The sequence below is a fragment of the Myripristis murdjan genome, chromosome 21, assembly GCF_902150065.1.
Source record: "Myripristis murdjan chromosome 21, fMyrMur1.1, whole genome shotgun sequence".
In the NCBI taxonomy this organism is placed as follows: Eukaryota; Metazoa; Chordata; class Actinopteri; order Holocentriformes; family Holocentridae; genus Myripristis; species Myripristis murdjan.
This window is the reverse complement of record NC_044000.1, coordinates 29,132,372-29,152,744: the sequence shown is the minus strand read 5'-3', so window position 1 is coordinate 29,152,744 and position 20,373 is coordinate 29,132,372. Positions and strand designations below refer to the sequence as shown.

General features: G+C 41.5%; 1 protein-coding gene across 1 annotated transcript in view; it reads left to right on the top strand.

Annotated features, from left to right (window-relative positions):
• gypc (glycophorin C (Gerbich blood group)) overlaps positions 1-9,101 on the top strand; it is a 34,805-nt gene extending 25,704 nt beyond the window's left edge. Inside the window, exons 3-5 of the mRNA XM_030081148.1 lie at positions 5,572-5,604; positions 6,868-6,912; positions 7,481-9,101. Coding sequence (XP_029937008.1) covers positions 5,572-5,604; positions 6,868-6,912; positions 7,481-7,677 — 275 coding nt within the window. The 3' untranslated portion in view covers positions 7,678-9,101. The remainder of the gene's footprint in view (positions 1-5,571; positions 5,605-6,867; positions 6,913-7,480) is intronic.
• The last annotated feature ends 11,272 nt before the right edge of the window (positions 9,102-20,373 follow it).

Below are 20,373 nucleotides of genomic sequence, written 5' to 3'. Positions count from 1 at the left end.
ATATTTTCACCTCAGATTAAAAAAATATTTTTTCTAAAAATGTATATCATGAACATAACATGCCACATAATAACATAATGACTGCCCACACACCTGGAATATGCACAATTTTAAGTTGACTTCATCAATACCATTGGGACATTTCCATGGTTTAACTGCTAATCTTACTGATTGTAACTGTCTTTTTTAAAAAATTATTTGTATACTTATTAGTTGTATTACTTATTCATTTATTAATCTCAATGTCAGTTCCCACACTTTTACTTTTTAGCTTTGTTAAGTTGGCGTTCTTTTTAGTTAGTATACTCATGTATTCTTTTTTATTGCCTTTTGAGTTGTCTTCATTTATTGTATGAACTTTGGCACCGGGCTTTCTCTCGGTGTGTTTTCAAGGCTTTAAATACATAAATAAATGATGATGATGACATGACATGACACAGCATAACGTGACATGACGTTACTCGGCTCAACACAAAATGCCAGTTGGTGGTTATTTTATCCCAAGTGCTTTATGGAACCGCGGGAGCATGAATTTTTGATGGTGAAGGTGTGATGAATGTGTTCAGTATTTGACCATTGAGCATTCAGCTTGAGATAAAACACTTCCACGTCGCAATATAACATTTGATAATCTAACCAGGTGTTAAGCAGGAGTCAATGGATGCTCAAACGACAGAGAATTATTGGCCGGCCCGGCTTTCAGCGTTCAGAGGAAAGTGTTTCTCGCACTCGGCTGAGCCAAAGGTTTCTTCACTAACAGCCACTAAGCGAAGGTCTGCTTTATATTTTGCGTAGGGCTCATAATTCATTTTTTTTTAATTCAGAGAAATGCTATCATGCTGTTTAATTGCTCTGGCCGGCATTATGATTTTGACAGAAATCTCTTGCATTTCATCAAAGTACATACTGCTGTTGTAGAGATTACAATATGCGACTAAAATAGCATAAGAGTGTAGCTCATTAAAATCGGTTGATTAGTTATGCCTGGCAGGCCATTTCAGAATTGCAAGACAGTGTGTGTGAGTGCATATGTGCATATGTGCATGTGTGTGTGTCTGTGTGGAGGGGGTTGGGTCTAGAAAGAGGACTTTATTAAAATCTGAAGCCATTCAGCATCCTTCAGGCGATCATTTAGTTTCATTAAACTCTTTGGAGATGATGATCAAGCCGCATCACCGCTGATGTAACGGCAGCATCACCGCGGCTTTGGCGGCAGGCCCACCGCACCTTCATGCAACATGTATGGAGAGAGCGCTCTCCCAAGACCCGTTTGCTTACCGATCCTTAATGCTCCACTCCCATCTCTATCCTTGAGCACAACGCTGCATAGATTGCAGAAATGACTAATATAGGGAAGGCATGTAATGAATCCATTAGGGATCAGTATTTAGCTAATGAACTCAGCGCTGTCTGTATGACTCCCTGAGCTGATGTAATGCCTCCCTCCACTACTCAGCCCTTTCCTCTGCCTCTCCTTCTCGTAAGGTGAGTTTGAGGTCAGCGCACGAGTGAGACTTCTGTGAGGAATATTCGCCTTAGGCAAGATGCCCTGGTCAGCTTAAAGGAAGCCGCCATTTTTATCACCGTGTGGTTCAGTTTCTTTGTAATAAGCACTATTTTTGTGTACTGACTTTGCACAAAATTCAGTCTTTAGCAATAAGTAACCCGTGACTTTTATCGACCTCCAGAAATTGGAGCGGGCATTGCAACAACACTAAGGGCCGTGTGGCTCGGCGTACAGGAGCCTGTGATGGACACAAATAGGGTAACTGTTTTCACACCAGAGATGAATAAGCTGGCTAATTAGATCCAGGATCCAGCAGAAATGTCTGATGAAGAGGCAATATAACACCACACTAAAAAACTAAAAAATAAAATTAAATAAAATAAAAAATAAAAAAAAAAGATACTAGTGGTCCCTGTTAGTTAAGCATCATGGAGAGTTCTTGTGCTGTTCTTGTCTGTGCACATAAAGAAGAACTGAATTATTTTAATACAACCTTTTTTTTTTTTTTTGTCTTTTTGTTAAATGCTTTGTATCTTAATAGATTAATGATGATTAATCAAGGAAGGAATATGCATGAAATTTGCCCCTCAGTCAGTCGGGTTTGTGTTAAAGTACTTTCATGTGACAGGGCCTCGGAGAACAAAGCTGAGCAGCTCGTCACGTTTCTTCAGGAGCAAAGCTGGAAATGTGTTTTCTTGTCGTGGGCTGTGTGCTGTGGAATCCCCCCGTATTGAACAGACCATTTGTAAATGACTTTTATTTATGGCCGTACTTCTGCAGAGCCTTTATTATGACGCATTCAATAAAAAAAAAGTATGTTTTTGTTCTCTTGTGAAATGACAGGGAAGATGAATGATGGAGTCAAAGTGATTTTTTTAGTACCTGCAGGGTGCAAAGAGACACATGCTTATGAATAATAAATCTTAGGGTTTTTTTTTTGTTTATTTATTTATTTTTTTATTTTTTTATTTTTTTGTTTGTTTTGTTTTGTTTTTTCAAGTCATAAAGTCAAATAGAGCAGAAACGGAGATATTGAGGGAATGAAAAAAGAAAACAGATAAGAAGAGCTCTATTAAAACACCCCACCGAGGATGAAAGCTTGCAACTGAAATAACAGTAAAGCGTGCCCTCAAGGGTATGATGGCTTTTATGCAAGTCGCAAATGCATGTGTGCTGTCTGGAAAGTTTTCTCCAAACTTGTATACATGCATAGATTAAAAAAAAAAAAAAAAAAAAACAAGGGAGAAAGAGTGATAACTAGCTCCCTCATTACCACAAGAGCTGGCGCAGTGACCAGGATAGCAGTGTTAGCCTACTTTACGGGAATTATCAGCACCGCTGGAACGCCTCTTGTACTAATCAGATTGCTTGGCTCACACTGTGTGCTGTACAGTGATGTTATGTGAAGAGCGGTCATTAGGATTGACTTGTGTTTTTTTTTTTTTTTTTTTTTTTTTTTTGCAAAATGGTTATTATTATGCACATTAATTCTTCGCATTCACACAAAGACTTTTCAACAAATGAAACACAATTCGGGACTACACCTGCCACGGCTCCAGCAGCGTGCATTTTATTTTAAATGCCGCTTGGTGTTTATGTTTCTTTTCTTTTTTTCCATTTTTTTTTTCTTACCCAGGCAGCTGCGTGACTGACTGCTGGTGTGTTAAATAATAGAAGACAAGCATCCATGTCTGCGTGGGGAACCGAAAGAAGAGCAGAGGGAGCGACAGAGAGACAGTGGGAGAGGGAAGAGAGAGCAAGAGGGCGAGATAGAAAGAGCGAGCAAATAGAGAAAGGGTGGGAAGTGGCAGCGGTGGTTGGAGGGGATGAGTTAGCCAGGCATTTAGTGGATATTTTCACCCTCAGTTAGACATGCGAAACCGCACACGGATGAGCTGCATGTTGATGGAAATGGGAACTCGGGCATAGTCGCCAGACAACGACAGGTGGGAAATGAAAGCGTCGCTCACCCCCTCAGATATAGAGAAGTTTTGAAATTCACAAACCGCCAATTTGAATAGTCCGCTTGTGCAATACTTGGGATTTGAATGCTGCTTTGAAGATAGTATTTATATTGCCATTTTCATAAATCATTGCCAGCAAAAGTTCTGCTCTGTGTCTGGCACTTGGAATTGCAAAAGTGGCCAATTCACTAAAGCTGTTTGCTTGCCCCTCTCCATTGAGTACATTATGCCCTCAATCCCAAACCCCACTTGGCCATTTCCCATTAAATTGATTCATTATGGGGCAAACAACTTCAGGACCCCACTAGCCTGTACTATTAAAGCGAATAACAAACATGTACACCAAGTAAGGACTGATAGCATGATGGATGCTGATGGCAGCCGTCATTGTGCTTTGACAGAATGGCTGGCCTGAAGCACTGGCTGCCAAGTTCAGGGGTATTTTTGTCATGGCTGCTACTTGCTGCATTCAACTCTCTAGACTTATCACAACTCCATTAAATGCACAGCTCATGCCAGTCTGTCCTGAGAGGGCCCACAAATTGACTGGCCAACTGCAGCAACATAACGCTGGAAAACTCCCCGAGAGCTCAAACTCTATCTGCACAAAACGATAACATTCTTGTTTAGATTGTCCGTGTGGCATGATAGGCTGCGAAGCACGACGGCAGCCAATCTCACATGTAATGTGTGTTATTTATTTTCAGTGGGATGCCCCCCCCCCCTCCTTATTTTGGACTGTATTTAGTGACACAGTCACAAGAGTTAAATTGCAGCCAGGATTTCTTGCATATATTTATTTCCTGAGAATATCATATCAGCACAGTGTCAGCCACAGTGCTACAGGGTGGAATTAATTTGGCTTCCAGTTTCTACAGCCTTCCTACCGGGAGACACTTACCAGCCGTGCTTCAGAGCCGGCTTTGGGCGAGATTAACGCCACTTCTGGGAATGCGATGAAAGCAGTGTATCGCGCTCCCGGGGCAAGCTATTCTGTCGATGTCTCTGCAAATGTGTGAAAGCCAAAGAGGAGAGAGTCCATGATGTCGCTCTAATTCTCTGTGGCATCCAAAAGCCCACTCCTGTAACCCCTCCTCGGCCCTTTGCACGGCCTGCCTGCCCGTCCCTGCGGGTTCACTGATGGGGAGAAAAATCTGCCCTTAGAAGTGGCTTTCAGGTCCCTGGCCGAGCAAAGCAGATGTCCCCTCTCCATGCTGTAGAGTCAGGTGGATCTCGATAACGAGGCTAATGGGGGGACACCTCCAGGCAAGACAGGCCCCCCGTGTTTGCTTGGCAAATTTATATCCGAGATCGGTGCTCTCTTCCCGGTTCTGACATTCACTCCTGCCCTGATTGAGCATAGACCATAGAAGTCTCCTGTCCTCTGGATTATGAATACTTCCTTTGTAAAACATTACCTCTAAATATAACAGGCTCCGGAGCAGTAGACACCTCATCATGTATGATTATCAATCTCGCCTCGTGCAAAGCTTGTTTTTTTTTTTTCATTTTGAAAGGTTACTGTGGATTTTTTAAACCGTCTGTTAGAAATTGCACATGCAGACGGAGAGCATTAACAAATCAGTTTGCACTTGATGATCTGAAAATAAAACCAAGGCACTCAATCTCAAATGGGGGAAAAAAGGAGAGAAAAATATATTAAAACTTTTGGTCTACAAGACAATTAAAAAGGATTGGTGTGTCAGTGAGATGGTCTTTGTCGGGGCCGTGTGCATTCATTTTTGGAGTTTCTTTTCTGCGTCTTGTGCGGAGAAATAGTAATTATTTGAGGTGGCTTTGCATATTTGTGATTACAAGATTATTCAGCAAGTGGAGCATTAAATTACGGCGTGATGTAGTCATTTTCTGATGTTAAGTGCTGCCGGGAGTTCTGAGTCCTCTGACAAAATGTAGCACAAAACCCCAGAATCATCAGAAATCCCTTTTCATCAAGACTTTTTTGGGATATTGTTAATCATCCCCAGCCACCCTGCCACTGTATGCCTGGTCGTGTACCTACAGTGCAGTGTGTTTAATCTTGAAATGCTATGATTTCTCTTTCCCTCAGGTGACTAAGCCTTTTGTCCTATATATCAACAGGTATCAGTGAACGCACCACAGTAGCCGCTGTTGGTAAGTTATTTTTGCTCCCCTGTTTTTCATTACCTCCAAGACGGATTTTGTATTCTGCATCATGCAATGTATTCTGAGGCTCATCTCCACCGCACAAGCTCAGGAAATTGCGCCGAGGTATTTCCCCCTACGTTTCTGTGCACCGCCCACCCCAACCCCCATAAGATAAATGGAGAGAATGTGACACACTGTAAAGTATTATTTTGCCACAGTGTCTATTTAACCAAGATAAAATAGATCCAGAACGAGCACAGCCACAGACATACCCTCTTGCTTGTTGACTACAAGATGAATCCTCAGCAGATGCAGCCACATAACTGAGAGTAATGCTTTTGATCATTTCTGTGAGGGGGAGAGGCGAAGGTCTGTGAGCGTGCATCACAAATAGCTAATCACATTTGGAGAAAAGTCTAATGAAGTTTCAGCCTTTCACAGCCACATGGACCGAGTGTCCCTGAGTGAGTGCGGCCCCCCCGATACATTCATCATAGGCAGCAGAGCAGTGTTTGTTTACTCCATCAAAGCACAGGGAAATTAAACTCTTAATTTGCTTCATGCTATTGAGAGACCCCCCCACCCATGGTGATATTTTGCATTGTTGTCCCATCACATCACTCATTCACTCACTCCAGGTCCCACAACTGCATCTGCAATCACTGAAGTTTAATTTTTCCTCCCTCCATCCCATATGAGCAAGTCCTGTAATTCTGCCTTAATTGCACGTAACATGTCCAGATCGTAAACAATGCAGCATGATGAGAATTTAATGAGTGGGCGAACACCTAGATGTTTCGGGTGATTAGGCATTAATGAGCCCGTCTTTTAATTGCACACATTGCGTTCCATTAACAGTGTCTGCCTAACACTTTGCAGCGCTTATGGGATGAATCCCTGCTTTCAGATCTCACAATGTGTTTTACAAAAAAGCCCGCATTCGGCTGGGCCGTCTCCGTCCTTCAGAGAAAGTCAAGTCAAGGCGGGCAGATGTTGCCTGCGCAATAATTCATGATTACCTTTAATCACTTTCTGTAATGAGCATTTCGTCCCCTGGTGACGGAGACAAAGAAGCTCTCCCTGCACGTTGGGGAGACAGCTGTCTGTAAAAACAAACCCTGATGAAAATTCACATTTGTTAAAATAGCAAAGTCAAAGTCAGAGGGAAATCAATATAGTGTAGATTTGCATGGCAGGATTCCTGTCATAACTGCTTTTTTCTTCCTCATAATTTTCATCAAAAACATTTTTTTTTTTTTTACTCTGCAGCTGATTATGATGTGGATGATGGATTCTTGGATGCCATTCTAGGAGGTGAGTTCAAAGCTGGGCCATTCAAACATCCACACTTATTTTCTACAAGCCTCATTTGGGTTGCTACAGAAACTGACGCCAGAGACAGACATCGGCCTTGCTTCAGTGAGACTGAAGAAAACATAGACATCTCCTTCTTACAGACTAGCAGTGTCTGTTAAATGTATTGGAACAAAGCCTTTTAAAGCCATTTTGAAGTTAGCCAACCAACATGCAAAACCATTGATGCTTTTTTTATGGTCCAGCACATTCTCTGGGTCTCCCCACAGTCCTGACAAATGTATTTACACAAACACTTTGCTCTTCATCTGCCAGTGGTGCGCTCCTATCTGGGAAAAGTGCAAACATTTTCCTTTTACAATACACCAACGAAGAATTTTGAGTGGTAAAATGTCTTTACGTGTGTGTTTTGCTACTGAACGCCTCAAATGACACACTGCACTTTGAAAGCAATGTGTTTGGTTCAGTATCGTGCCTTAACAGCCAAAGCACAACATTTCTGAACCATAAAATCTGATCTCAGGACAGAGTCACTTTCACTAACATCTTCATTTGTCTCCATTTGCAGGTGTCATTGCTTCCATTGTCGTGGTGCTCATCTGCCTGACAGTGGTAGTCCTTCACTACATGTACAGGCACAAGGGCACTTACCACACCAATGAGGCCAAGGGCACCGAGTTCGCCGAAACAGCAGACGCGGCACTCCGCGGCGACCCTGCCCTGAGGGACACCGTGGACGAGAGCAAGAAGGAGTACTTCATCTGAGAATGTGTGGGCCGCCGCTCCTGTTTCCATCGGACACGAATCTTCCAATTAATATGCTTTTATGTGGATTTTCAATCGGAAGATGAAAGCCAGAGGATGCTGCTGGCGTACAGTAAAAAGAATGCCTCTCAGCAAATGAGCGTCTGCTCCTACTTTGCCTTCTCCCATTTGAACTCAGTGTGACTGATCTGACATCAATTTGCCAATGAAACATCAGAAACGTCTGCAGATGACAAATGGTGCCTGCTCCCCATCCTGTTTTTTCTCTGCGTTGTTGTTTAAGTCTGGGTATGCCATACCATAGAGCGCGACAAGCCAGCCAAATGTAGGAACAACAAATGATCTAAAGCAAAATACAGTACGGCATCAAGCTTTTATATCACAGAGTTATATTTGGCTTAGTTACATTGCCTCCTTTGTCAGTGAGACTCTAATAAGAACCTCAGAAATCCGTGGAAGCAAGGCTTTTGCAAAGACACCCAAATCAAACAAAAGCAAACAATCCTCGACTCGAGCAGAAAGTGAAAAGGAAGCAGAAAGTTCTTTCTCACACACCAATTAGTGTCCCGAGCTGAATTACAGCCAATGTTTACAGGGACAAAACAGAAAACGCCAGCTCTGCCATGACCTGCTCACAGAGGTCACGTCTGTGGTGTCATGTGTTCAGAGCCGACGTCTTCATGTAATCTTACCTCGGGCGGGTTTAGTCCTTGCAAGCGCTTTCCTTCAATGTCCTGCATGGATGGTCTAATGGTGACGTTCAGGACGGATGCACCGCAGCCTTGATGGAATGAGCCTGAGATGAGGAGGGAAAACACAAAGGGAAGGCCCTGAAAGCACCAGAGAAAACATAATCCACAGTCCCAGTCATGTCTGAGTGTGTTGGAGGGTCTCTCATCAGTCGGTTTTCATCACCGCCCGCCGCTCATCGACATGCTTAGCTTCACGGTAAAGTCACGAGTAGAAGCGTCGCACCACACGTAGGCCTTCCTGTGTCCTCGGTTTGCCTGGAGGAACGACTCACTTTAACTTCATCGCCAATCAATGAAAGACTTTAAACTGCACCTCAGAGGAATTACAAGGTTTGTGTTCCTGATCCACGCGCGGCATGATGATTAGATTTGACCTGCCGCTTTGACCTTGCGGCGATCGGCTGAGCTTTGCAAAGATAATACGACGGAGCCCTGAGGTGCACCTTTTTTCCGAGGAAGCTCATTGTGTTGCTGTTGTTCTTGTTGTTTTTATCAGCGGAATTAAGTTGCAAGACACTGTAAACAGCACCTTTGAAAATGCCTATGTAAAGAAAAAAGATTAAAGCACATCGAAGGTAAACACCAGTTAAAGGCTAATGACCTTGACTCAAATGAGAAACAGCAATCGGAAGAAATTATTTTGATTTTTTTTTTTTTTTTCCAGCACTGCTGAACAACTTGGAAAATGCTCCGTTTTTTTTTTGTTGTAGTTGTTGTTGGTATTTTTTAACTTTCATTAATTTTATTGCTGCTGAAACCACTGCTCAAAATAAACCCCCCAAGCTAAAAACCTCATTTTATTTCTCCAACCCCTGTTGTTCCTATCAATACCCACTGGTAAATATGAAGCCTTGGTGAAACGTTCTGTTATGCTGCTTATTGCTGAGGTTGAAAGGGAAACATTTGAATGCATGGGAGCAATTTAATTCAGATAGCGGTTTCGAAGAAGAGCAAATGCTCAGTTGCTCCGCTTTAATAACTGGTGCACAGGCAGGTATGATTAAGTCTCTGCAAATAACTGCAAGATATACACGCTGATATCATTATTTACCACCACACCTCCACATGCACACACACTCACACAAACACACACACACACTTATTGCATGCCCATTCCTATTACAGGCTAACTACTGGGCTAGACACTCAGACTACTTTCATCTCTCACCATTATTATGCAGCTCCATCGAGTTGTTAATTCTCTCTATAATTCACTCTGAAAGCAAGAGTGGGCTTTTGTGGTAACAGAGAATGCTCTTGGCGGTGCTTTCTTCAAATTGTTGACCTCAGTTGCAAACTTTGTTCCTAACTTCCAGATCTCTCTCTATGTAAAGCACACATTTTTTTCATTGCAGTGCACAGCGTAATGTAAATATAGAGTATATGGGGACAGGAGGCTTTCAGAGACGGAGCTTTTATTCCACAGCTATAGAGAAACAGAGCAGAAGGAGGCCGGCTGGTCTCCGCAGTGCCACACTTCTTTTTCTCCGGCATCAAGGGACAACTGGATTGAAATGGTAAGAATTCACTCTTTTACGATTCTTTCCTGTGAATGTTTTTCTGAAGTGGTGAAATATTCATGGATCTGCATTATTTTGATGCTCAAATGTTTTATTCATTCCCATGAGGTAAATCCAACTAAAAGCAAATAAAAGGCATTCCAAGTCAAACAAGCACCATTTCTAAGTTTTGAAAACGACATATATAAATGTATTAATAAGTCAAAAGTGCTGCTCGGGTTCAGAAGCCTTTTTCTAGTGTATCTGTTGGGCCGTGAAAGGTCTTCGGCATTCTGCTGAAGGCTGAAATGTGCGCGGAGCCATTGATTGTCCATCTTCAGCTTTGAGTGTGTGCACTTCTGTTTATCAATAACTGTTATAAGCTCTGTGCGCAAGAAACTTGCTGGAAAAGCTTCAAGCATGTCTGACTCTAAAGATTTTCTGAAAGCAGAGTTTTTTCTTCTTTTTTTTTTCTTCTTCTTCTTCTTTTTTTGGCTGCTTCCTTGTAAGTGACAGCTTATAAATCTGTTTACTCCAGCCTGATGCAAAAGGAAATATCTGTTCTCAAAAGGAGAGGAAAGTTCTGAAAGTGAGAATAATATTCAACTAATGTTTCAGAGCGGCAAGAACTTCAAGCAACTCCTATAGTCAGTAAAGGTATATGCAAAATAAACAAGTATGCAATTAAGAATGCATGATAGTCCGCATGAAGACAGAGAATGCAGTCATGCCAATAGCCTAGCATGAAAAAGTTGAATGAAGCGTAACCCACTACAGCAGCAAACAGCAATAAAATACAACAGAGAAAAGACATAAGCACCAGAGAAAATACATTCTCTCTCTCTCTCTCTCTCTCTCTCTCTCTCTCTCTCTCTCTCTCTCTCTCTCTACATATATATATATATATATATATATAAACAGTAGCAGAAGAGTGGAATGAAAGAGAATGTAAACAGAAGTTGATGTGAATTAGACTGTATTGGACTGTAACATGTATGGATTGAGTTACTGCATTTACTGTCATTTGATAGAGAGATTAAATAAGTAATTCAATAATCTTTATTGTCTACAGATGTGGAAATTTGTCTTCACAAGTTGGTTGGTAGTATATATACACACCCAAAAAAACAAGTTTAGCAGAGTTATTGCATTTAGTATTAAAGAAGCAGGGATTACTAAATCAGAAGTATGTGCTATATATACAAGTTTAAGTATGTATGAGCATAACATAATAAAAATATATAAAAATCATTCATACAAATGTGAATGAAAGGGAGATGTAAACTGAAGGAGCAGACATGCAAATCTAAGCACATGGTACATGTTATTAACATTAGAGTGTGGAGAAGTCCATGTGAGCAGGATGAAGGAAAACCATGCTAAATAAATATGACAACCCCGAAGTGCCTCTCGGTTAAAAATAGAAGTGTAAATTGGCAGGCAGCACATCGGCTGGTCCCAACTGAAGACTGTGAGGCAACGCCGCAGCTCGGAGAGCTGATTTATGTCACCGAGGTCAGCGACCGAGCTCGGCCACCGCATGACAAGCCGCAATAAGGCCGGCAGCAGCGACGGCGCTCAACACGAGCTTAAACTCAGAAGATAATTCAGAGCGCGGCGGGCCGTCGGACACTTCCGGTCAGCACGCTTCCCAGCTCTGATCATGAAATACCAGCACAGAGGGGCTCGGGGCCAAGGAAGCAGCAGCACGGCTGTATTTCTATTATGCGGGTGCCTGCGTTTCCTCTGCTGCCGCGTGAGAAGCCAAGACATTTCATTTCGATAAGAGGCCCCAGCGCTGCCGGCCCCAAGGCGCTCATCTTTGTGCTGGGATTTGTACGGGCTCTGCAGTTTGCTGGATCCTCCTCCCTGTCTAAAGTCTCCACTCCAGAGTGCGCACTGCATCTCCCTTCGAGTATGGAAAAGCACAGAGACATTTTCCCCCCTTCCTCTCTAAAAGACAAATTGCTTTCATGAAGTTTATTTTAGTATTCTGCAAAACTCTAAAGGCCCGGCACAGGTGGAGAGAGAGAGCGAGATTAAGGAGGGAGGGAAGAAAATGAATTCAAGCGTTCTTCGTTGTGATAAAAGCATCGCATCGTGTTTGATTCGGCACTTTGTAACGCTCGGCGGTGGTACGATGCGATGGGGATTGTCAGCATTTTAAAAATTTGCAGCCAATCCAACGTAAGACCTTGCACTCTCACCCATCGAGTATTTTTATGTTATGATTATCATTATAGAGGAAGAATTACATGAATTTAAACCTTTTATTGGTTAATTTTGACCAGTTTTAAAGGTTCTTTACTTGATGTCCAGCATTATGACTCATGCTTTTTGCCTGCACTTTTTTTTTTTTTAGTCTTTAAGGTTGAACATAGGAAAAACCTGCCAGCAGGAAGTCTGTCCTGAGAGGAACATTCACCAAACATTTGTACAAACAATTAAACTTATGAGCAACAACTTCCTACTTCCAAACTGGAGCATGAAGTCTCGTGGCTGCATGGCTGACAAATGTGCGCACATAAAAAATGCAATATGAACGTAGTGTTACAAGATAACCATGAATAATAGAAGGCAATACAACATTTTAAAGAAAAGAGATAATTATGAATAATAGAAAGCATTATTTTTAATGAGTCTAGTCTTACAACTGGGGTTACAACTCTTAATGTAATGACTTCCCATTACTGTGATAAAACATTAAGGTAATAAAACTTTGCAGCTATGGTGTAGTAATCCTGTTAATCGAATGAAGTTTGAGTTACTGTAACAAAAATGACCAATTATAAATATTACAACTTTTCCCTGTTAAGGTAATGGCGATTGCATTATTGGGTTTGATTGCATTATTCATACATGTAATACTGCATGCATTAATGCCATCAGTCCCAATGACGTGGGTACCATTTCTTACATTAATTAATAAGCAGTTCATTACATTAAAAAGATTATTGCACCATTAACAGCCAGTTGTTTTTACATTAGTTATTTTCAACATTAAGAGGACGGTATCATTGATGCAGATTGTATTTTATTTCGGTAACCTTTGTCACCTTTGAAATAAAGATGACACTTCACAATAAGAGTACAACAATTAACGTTAGTTAATGCCGTAATAAACATTAAGTAACAGGTGATAAACATTAAGTAACAGGTAATAAACATGAAGTAACAGGTGATAAACATTAAGTAACAGGTAATAAACATTAAGTAACAGGTAATAAACATGAAGTAACAGGTAACTAACCATTAACTAATGTGTCTAAGAATAATGTACTAATGCTGTTCATGCTAAGGTATTAATTTATATGTTATTTAAGGGTTATTGTAGATATTATTAACATTAGTAAACGCCATAATAATCATTAACTAACGGTTAATTAACCATTACGGCATTAACTAACGTTAAGTAACGTTAATTGTTGTACTCTTATTGTGAAGTGTTACCTTTATTTCAAAGGTGACAAATAGCTTGTGTGGATGCTAGGCACAAAAGCTATACGTTTGTTTGGGATTGTCCCGCTTTCAAGCCGGGTGTCCCAAGTCCTGATAAATATCTGTAAAATAGTTAAAATGTCCCAGATTTGAACACTCACTGCTAAATTATCCCGCTGTTTCGCTGTTCACGCCCGTAATTCAAACCAAACTGAAAATGCTCAGCGTTTCCAGCTGGGAATATTTGTGCCGGCGTCGAGTCGGTGCCATTTTGGATATTAACGACGAGCAATATTCACAACAAAGGTGTCATGGTGTCGCGTGCTGGAGAGACGCCCGCGCCCCCCGCCCTGAAGATGTGACATCTGTCCTCACTGGGTAGGGAGAGCATCAGGTGCTGCTTGTATTTTTAGACTTGGAGATAAGCTCTGAGCTCCCCCACAGCCAGCACTCACCACGAGCACAAGGCACGCCGGCCAGAAACTGATTTTTACATCCAATTAGCACAGACAACCATGTAGAGCCGACTGACAGTACCACTAAAAATATAGATTCAAGGGAGAGTGCAACGCTGGGTCAGTAGAGTGGTTATAGTGCAAAGATTGTAAAAAAAAAAAAAAAAATCTATCAGCTGCTCTTCAGAACAGGTAAAAATGTCAGGCTTACTAAATTTGGAGAAGTCCTTTTTAGATGGCAAAAAGTCTGCAGCGCCGTAATACACTCCATATTCAGTCTCTCTCTCTGAATGAATGAAACCCCTTTCCTTTCGCACGAGGCTGTCATCAAAGACTTTCCTTCGTTTATTAACCTTGATCATTTCTGCAGCAGGCGTACTTACAGATGCTATTTTTCAGCGCTGGAGCACTAGTCCAGGGTTCAAAATGCGAGTTCATTAAACCGTGCCATTTTTAGTTTCCTTTAGTTACGTTTAAGTGCTTTCAAAGCCAGGAAAAAAAAAATCACAAAAAAAACCTATGAAACAATATATACAGATTTTGTATCTGCCGGTTGCTGCGCCTCATTGAAGCTACATCACTCTAACATTGAGAGATATATTCTCACCCAAGATGCCATTGTTTTATGTCTGTACCATCACATCAAATAGAAAATATCATGATGGTTTTTTTTATGTCATTGTATACACATTTCCTTGTAATGCAGCAGGAAACATAAGGTATCTTTGCAGACCTCTGGATCTCCACTAGCATTTAAAATAAAGTTCTGAGAGTTTAAAAAAAAAAAAAAAAAAAAGCCCACCCACTGCAGCAGCTGAGGTGAAGAGGTTAATTTAAGCATTTTTGCTTTATAATGCATGTATAATTTTGCCACTGTAGTCACGCTGAGAATACACTGAAATGCACTGAAGAGTTCCTGTTGAATAGGAAAATGTCTCTGAATGATGTGGAAGCCCTCAGGTTCATTTGTGTGATGCTCCATCTTTGCTGTTTCCCAACCCGGCAATAAGCACAATGGTCATTTAGCCTGAGCTTGCCCTCATCCGGCGAGTCTCAAACAGCCTGACCTGGGATTTACGGGACGTCTGGACAATTAAATTCCTCCAATTTTCCAGCCACTCGCAGCCGCCAACACGTGAAGGTTCCTTGTGTGGCGTCGAGATAAAAGCGGAGCGACAACAACCTCGGCGTGGTTGATGAGTGAGGGCGAAAGCGTTGCTCATTCACTTCTCCCACCGAGCTACTCATTTCTGGCGAGCCCTAATCCCCAATGTGACCATTACAGCAACCCGCACCTTGACAGAATAAAACAAAATAGTCCCTGTAAGTCTAAAGGGTCTTTGAGGTATCTTTACTTGAATGTTAATTGCAAATTTTGCAAATCCACAACCTCTGCTGTTCTGATGGCACGTGCATCCACTGCAATATAAAAACAGCATCATAAACACTTGTTCCTACTGCACTTTTCACTGTCATCAGGTGTAATTTCAGTGTTTAATCACCTGTGGAATCACCTCTGATACACAGTAAAAGCAGTGATCAAAGGAAATAATGAAATATGTCTCTATGAGAAACTCACCGACGCTCTTCAGCAGTCGGTATATGGATGTATGTTTATTTATGTTTTGTCATCTCCCAGATCCTATCGTGACTGAAAACACAGATCCGCCTCACTTCTTTAAATCAGCACATAATTTACAGCTTCAGAAACTCTCATTTCATTCACCGCACTATCTCTGTGTGTTTCCTCCACAAATTCACTGCTGGTTAATTACTAATTATTCACTGTTGCACTGTTAATCACAGTTGGTGTAGGAAGATCGCAAGGCCTACAACAGGATCTAGCAAACCAACAACAAGCGCACCCCCTTTTTTCTTCAGGCTGGATGTTCTGCCAAAAGCTCCAGATCAATTTAAGCCAATCCAAGGAAACCACACACGTGGCACCACTCCAAAAGCAAAATTAGCAGTCAAAGGTTTCACTGAAAAATACTGGACCTTAATTGTGCCGCATTTTATTGATGGCAAACATTACGCTAATGCATTTTGTCCATAAAGCCTCCATCAGTGTGTGTAGTACACATCACGCTTTGCCAAGTGTGTGACCATCAGAGATTACCCTGTGGGCTCCGGAGCGAGAAATAAAGAGCGATAGTCAATAGCACAACCACATCCATACAGCAGAAACAAAAAGCAACAGGTCTCTGTGATGCTTTTTTTTTTTTTTTTTTTTTTTTTTTTTTTTTTGAGTTTCCTGCTGATGTTTGAGATTTGGCTGGAATGGGGAGTTCGCTCTTGCTCCTCTGGTTATTCAAAACAAACCAGACACAGACAAAACAGCTCAAAAAATTGAAGCTGCCATGTAAAAGTGGACATTCATTCCTGTTGAGGCGCTCCCTTTGAGCTTTCCTCCATCAGCTCATCTGCCTGTGAACGTCCAACATCCAGAGAACCAATCAAAATCTCTGCTTTCCGCTCACCTGGTTGTCTTTATGTATATATGCCTCATTCACATTGTGTTTGAGCTGTCATTTCAGCTGTGTTTTGTCCGTGCGCCTCACCACCTCACCACCTCACCACCACCACCAAGATAAAGGCTCTAGAGGGCTGCACAGGTGCAAATCCTGAGTGCCATTCTCCTGGGAATAATCCTCTCCTACCCCGTTCGAATGGAGTCAACCATCCGTGGGAGCCTTTCCAACCCCAAAAAAATCTCTTCATGTCCAATAAATGTCTCATTTTATTCGGCAAAGTCTCATTTTGTTCATTCAAATTAGTCTCTCTTGATTGAAGTGGATTTAGTTGGAATCACTGTAACGGTGTATTAATCAGTAATGGAGTTGCAAAATGGACATTTATTCATACAAAAATGCCACGGATTATTATCGGGCGCCACCGGTCGTCCTGTGAGGCTCCCACGGCGAGAGCATCATCACACTGCCGCTGTGAGCGCGATGACGCCCCGGGGCCAAGGTGGAAATTGCCTCATCCATGTTGTATCATTAAATATTCTCCTCTGCTCTTTTCAGTCTGTCTTGTGCCATCTTTTTTTTTTTTTTTTTTTTTTTTTTTTTTAAATCAGTATTGACCGATTCCCATTCCTGCCTCTGTCTGTACCTCTGGGCTGTTTCAGTCTCGGTTTTTGCTTCCTAACCTTTCCGTTCCTTCGGCGCTCTCCCCGCTCGGCTTCATGCCGCTGGGCTCTGCGTTGCTGCCGCGAGTGACCCCTCGAGACGCACGAATCAATGGGAAGCCCCCGCGCTCCCTCAATCCACCACTTGTTCTTTCCTTGGTATATTTTAGGCCCATCTTGAGTTTTTATTTTATTCCACCTGCACACACACACACACACACACACATGCAGCTTCTTTCCCTCCACCATTGTTACGCTGCCGTCTATACCTTTGCTTTCCATACTTGCAGCCTTATCCGTGCCTGAGTCTGTTTTTGTGCTAACGCTGTGAGTCATCTTCCACCCCTGCTCCCACAGACCCAAGGGGTATTCTTCCTCCTTGCCTTTTTCCAGCCTCGGATTGAGTGTTGAGCACGCAGAGCCACACTGTGCTTCTGTGGCTTCTCAGGATGTGGCAACCGCGGCAGTTTCACAGGTTTAACATAAGAAATGTTACCTGACAATACTGCCGTGCTTTGTTTTTCTTCTCCTTTTGACATTTCAGTATTGCGACCCATTACAGTTAAAATGCCAGAGGACAATATAGCTAAGAAACTGTTTGATTGCGACATAACTACAGAAGGAGCATGGGCGAGCGAGATAGAAGATGTATTCACAAGAACTGGGGCAAGCCATGTATTCCAGAATAAATGCACTGCAGAGATTTCCGTGGTGAAACACATTTTGTCTATTGAATTTCAGGGAAAATGGGCTGAATGAGCTACTATTTAAACCAAAACTGAGAACATTTAGCAGGATAAAAAAGACAAAAATTGCTGTTTGCCCAATTCTGATCTGGGATCTTGTCCCTGCGCCTTGACCCGGGCCGCTTCCGAGCGGATCTGTAATTACTGTGATTTGAAGGAAATTGAGTTCCACCTTGTGTTTTACTGTCTTTTCTATCATGATTTGTTCTTAAAATGATTTAATAAGTGTCAAAGCCCAGATCAGATGTGGTTAAGTGATGCAGACAGACTGAAATGGCTCTTTGAATTCCAGGTTTCTGCAGTCGCTGATTATCTAGAGAAAGCGTGGGATTTGCAAACAAAGATAACATTTACGTGATATATTTTTCTTAAGTGATGCAAAGATTGCTTAAATGCTTACTTTTTTTTTATATGTGTGAACTGTGTTTACCTGGTAGCGATCAGTTATCGGAAGCGATTGTAATGATTTATGGATAAGTTGGGGTTTTGGTGTCTTATAATCCCAAAAGGGAAGGGTGGCAAGACAAGATGCAAAAATAAATTCATTCATTCCTTCATGCATACATTACTACACACAGTACATTATTACTTGTTTGAATAATGTAACAAAACCCAATAAAGCATTCGTTATGACCTCATGTGAAACTCACTTGAAGCAAATTATTTTAATAAAACAGCTTCTGCCTGCCTTCAAAGGGCAGAAGATGTCAGGCTTCCACCACCGTGCAGGAGCTGAGACGCCATGTGATTAATTATATTCGCCACAAATTTCTCCACCCAACAGACATTATTAAATCATTAACTCATTAAAATGGTAAATATGCTGTATAATAGATGATGAGCATGGCCCTTTGCTGATTTCTTTATTTTGCTGTTGCGGTGTGTGTGCGTGTGTGTGTGTGTGTGTGTGAAAGCCAAACAGATGCACAATATAAAGAAAATCCTTATTTTTAGATGCTTCCCAAAGTATGGCTTCAGCTGTCCCTCCGTTGTTGTTTATATTTAATGTGATACAAGTTTATTATTTTCTGTGCATCACAATTTCAAATGCATGGCCTCTGTTTTTGTCACTATGGCAATGTAAAAAAAAAAAAAAAAAAAAAAAAAAAAAAGAGAAGAAAGAAAGAAAGAAAGAAGAAAAACAAAGAAACCCCAAATCCACAGTCTAATATTTAATCATTTCTATCCCCTCAGTTTAAGCTGTGAAGAAAACTTAGATCAATTTGTGCTTAAGCAGCACCGTCTCTACACGTGCACAGAGATGTTTAATGAGAGCAGTAGTCACACAAGGTATTTGTATGAGGATATGCAAAGTGGGATAGTCTTGTGGATTGAGCCCCCACAGTCCTTTGGGCTTTATGTGCTGAATCAGCCTGTGATCTGGCCCTAATCACTGTGTTTGAGGGGCCAATCATGTGGAGCCCGCAAATCCCCTAAAGGCACAATTATCAGAAGAAAGGCCCGAGTTATCGTCATTTATCTACCATGGATATTCCTTGACGGCGAACCAATTTTCACCCCAGTTTTGAGTCATGGCACTGGAGCCAAACAAGTAAAGGGCTTCCAATTCAATTAGGGGACTTTTTTTAGTTTATGTTATTTGTGAGATAAAGGAATATTGCACTGTATACCTCTATGTTTTAATGATATCAGAGATTAAATGGCAAATATTTACTCAGGAGCAGCCTGTGCTGAGCTTAATTGACAGCTCGTATCTCGCAAGCAATTAATTAGTATATCATTGTGCACCCTTGCTATCTAAAGCAAACATCCTCATTCTCATACATGCTCGCGGAGCAACATGGAATGATTCTTGATGACGGTGGAGAAAATATCACTGGTTGGAGGCTGTTTCCTGCAAGGTTACGAGGTAATTGCTGTGTAAGCTGTGATAATGGCTTTTCCAGGGAAGCGGCTGCTTGTATTCCAGGTGTTGCTGTTGGCAAATGAGGCAAAGGCTAATGATCTCGCTCATAAAGGAATATACCAAGATCCACTGTTTAGCGCACACCACCCTGCATGATGGAAGGCTCCTACGTATGTTCGCTCTTTAGTCTAGACACTTTACCGCTCCTTAGCGCACACAGTTTTTAGTGGCAGCATGCAAAACAGTTAACGCACCATATGGGGATTTCTTTTAATGTGTAACTCTAAATGTTTTCAGCCTCAGCCGTATTTTCCAGGTTTTGGCCATCATGCAGATTATTTCATATCGAAGCTGAATTACCGTGCAGCTGTGTGTGTACGTCTCAGTTTGCAGAGGCAAAATACAAAAGGCAACATTAAACCACAAAAGCACCCACACTGCTTTTCTTTAAATAGCTGGGATTGACTAATTATAGTGCCTATTTATTTATTTATTTATTTATTTATTTATTCATTTATTTATTTCTAAGGGTAGAGTGGGCATGGCTTGAACCAGAAGTAATTTATTATTTTGTTAATCATTGGATTTTAACCACAAATAAATATAAAATGACTGAAATTCCTGCTTATTAAATCTATATAGGTTTTAGGAAACCCGCTCTAAAGACTATGCATTCTGTATTATTCACATTTTCTTTTCTTCTGGTTTATCTCCATCTGCTCTGCAGGGGGGGGATGTAGCCTCTGGGTTGATGCTACTTCAAAATAAAGGACTGGATGTCAAAGACAACTAAAGTAGCACCTTCA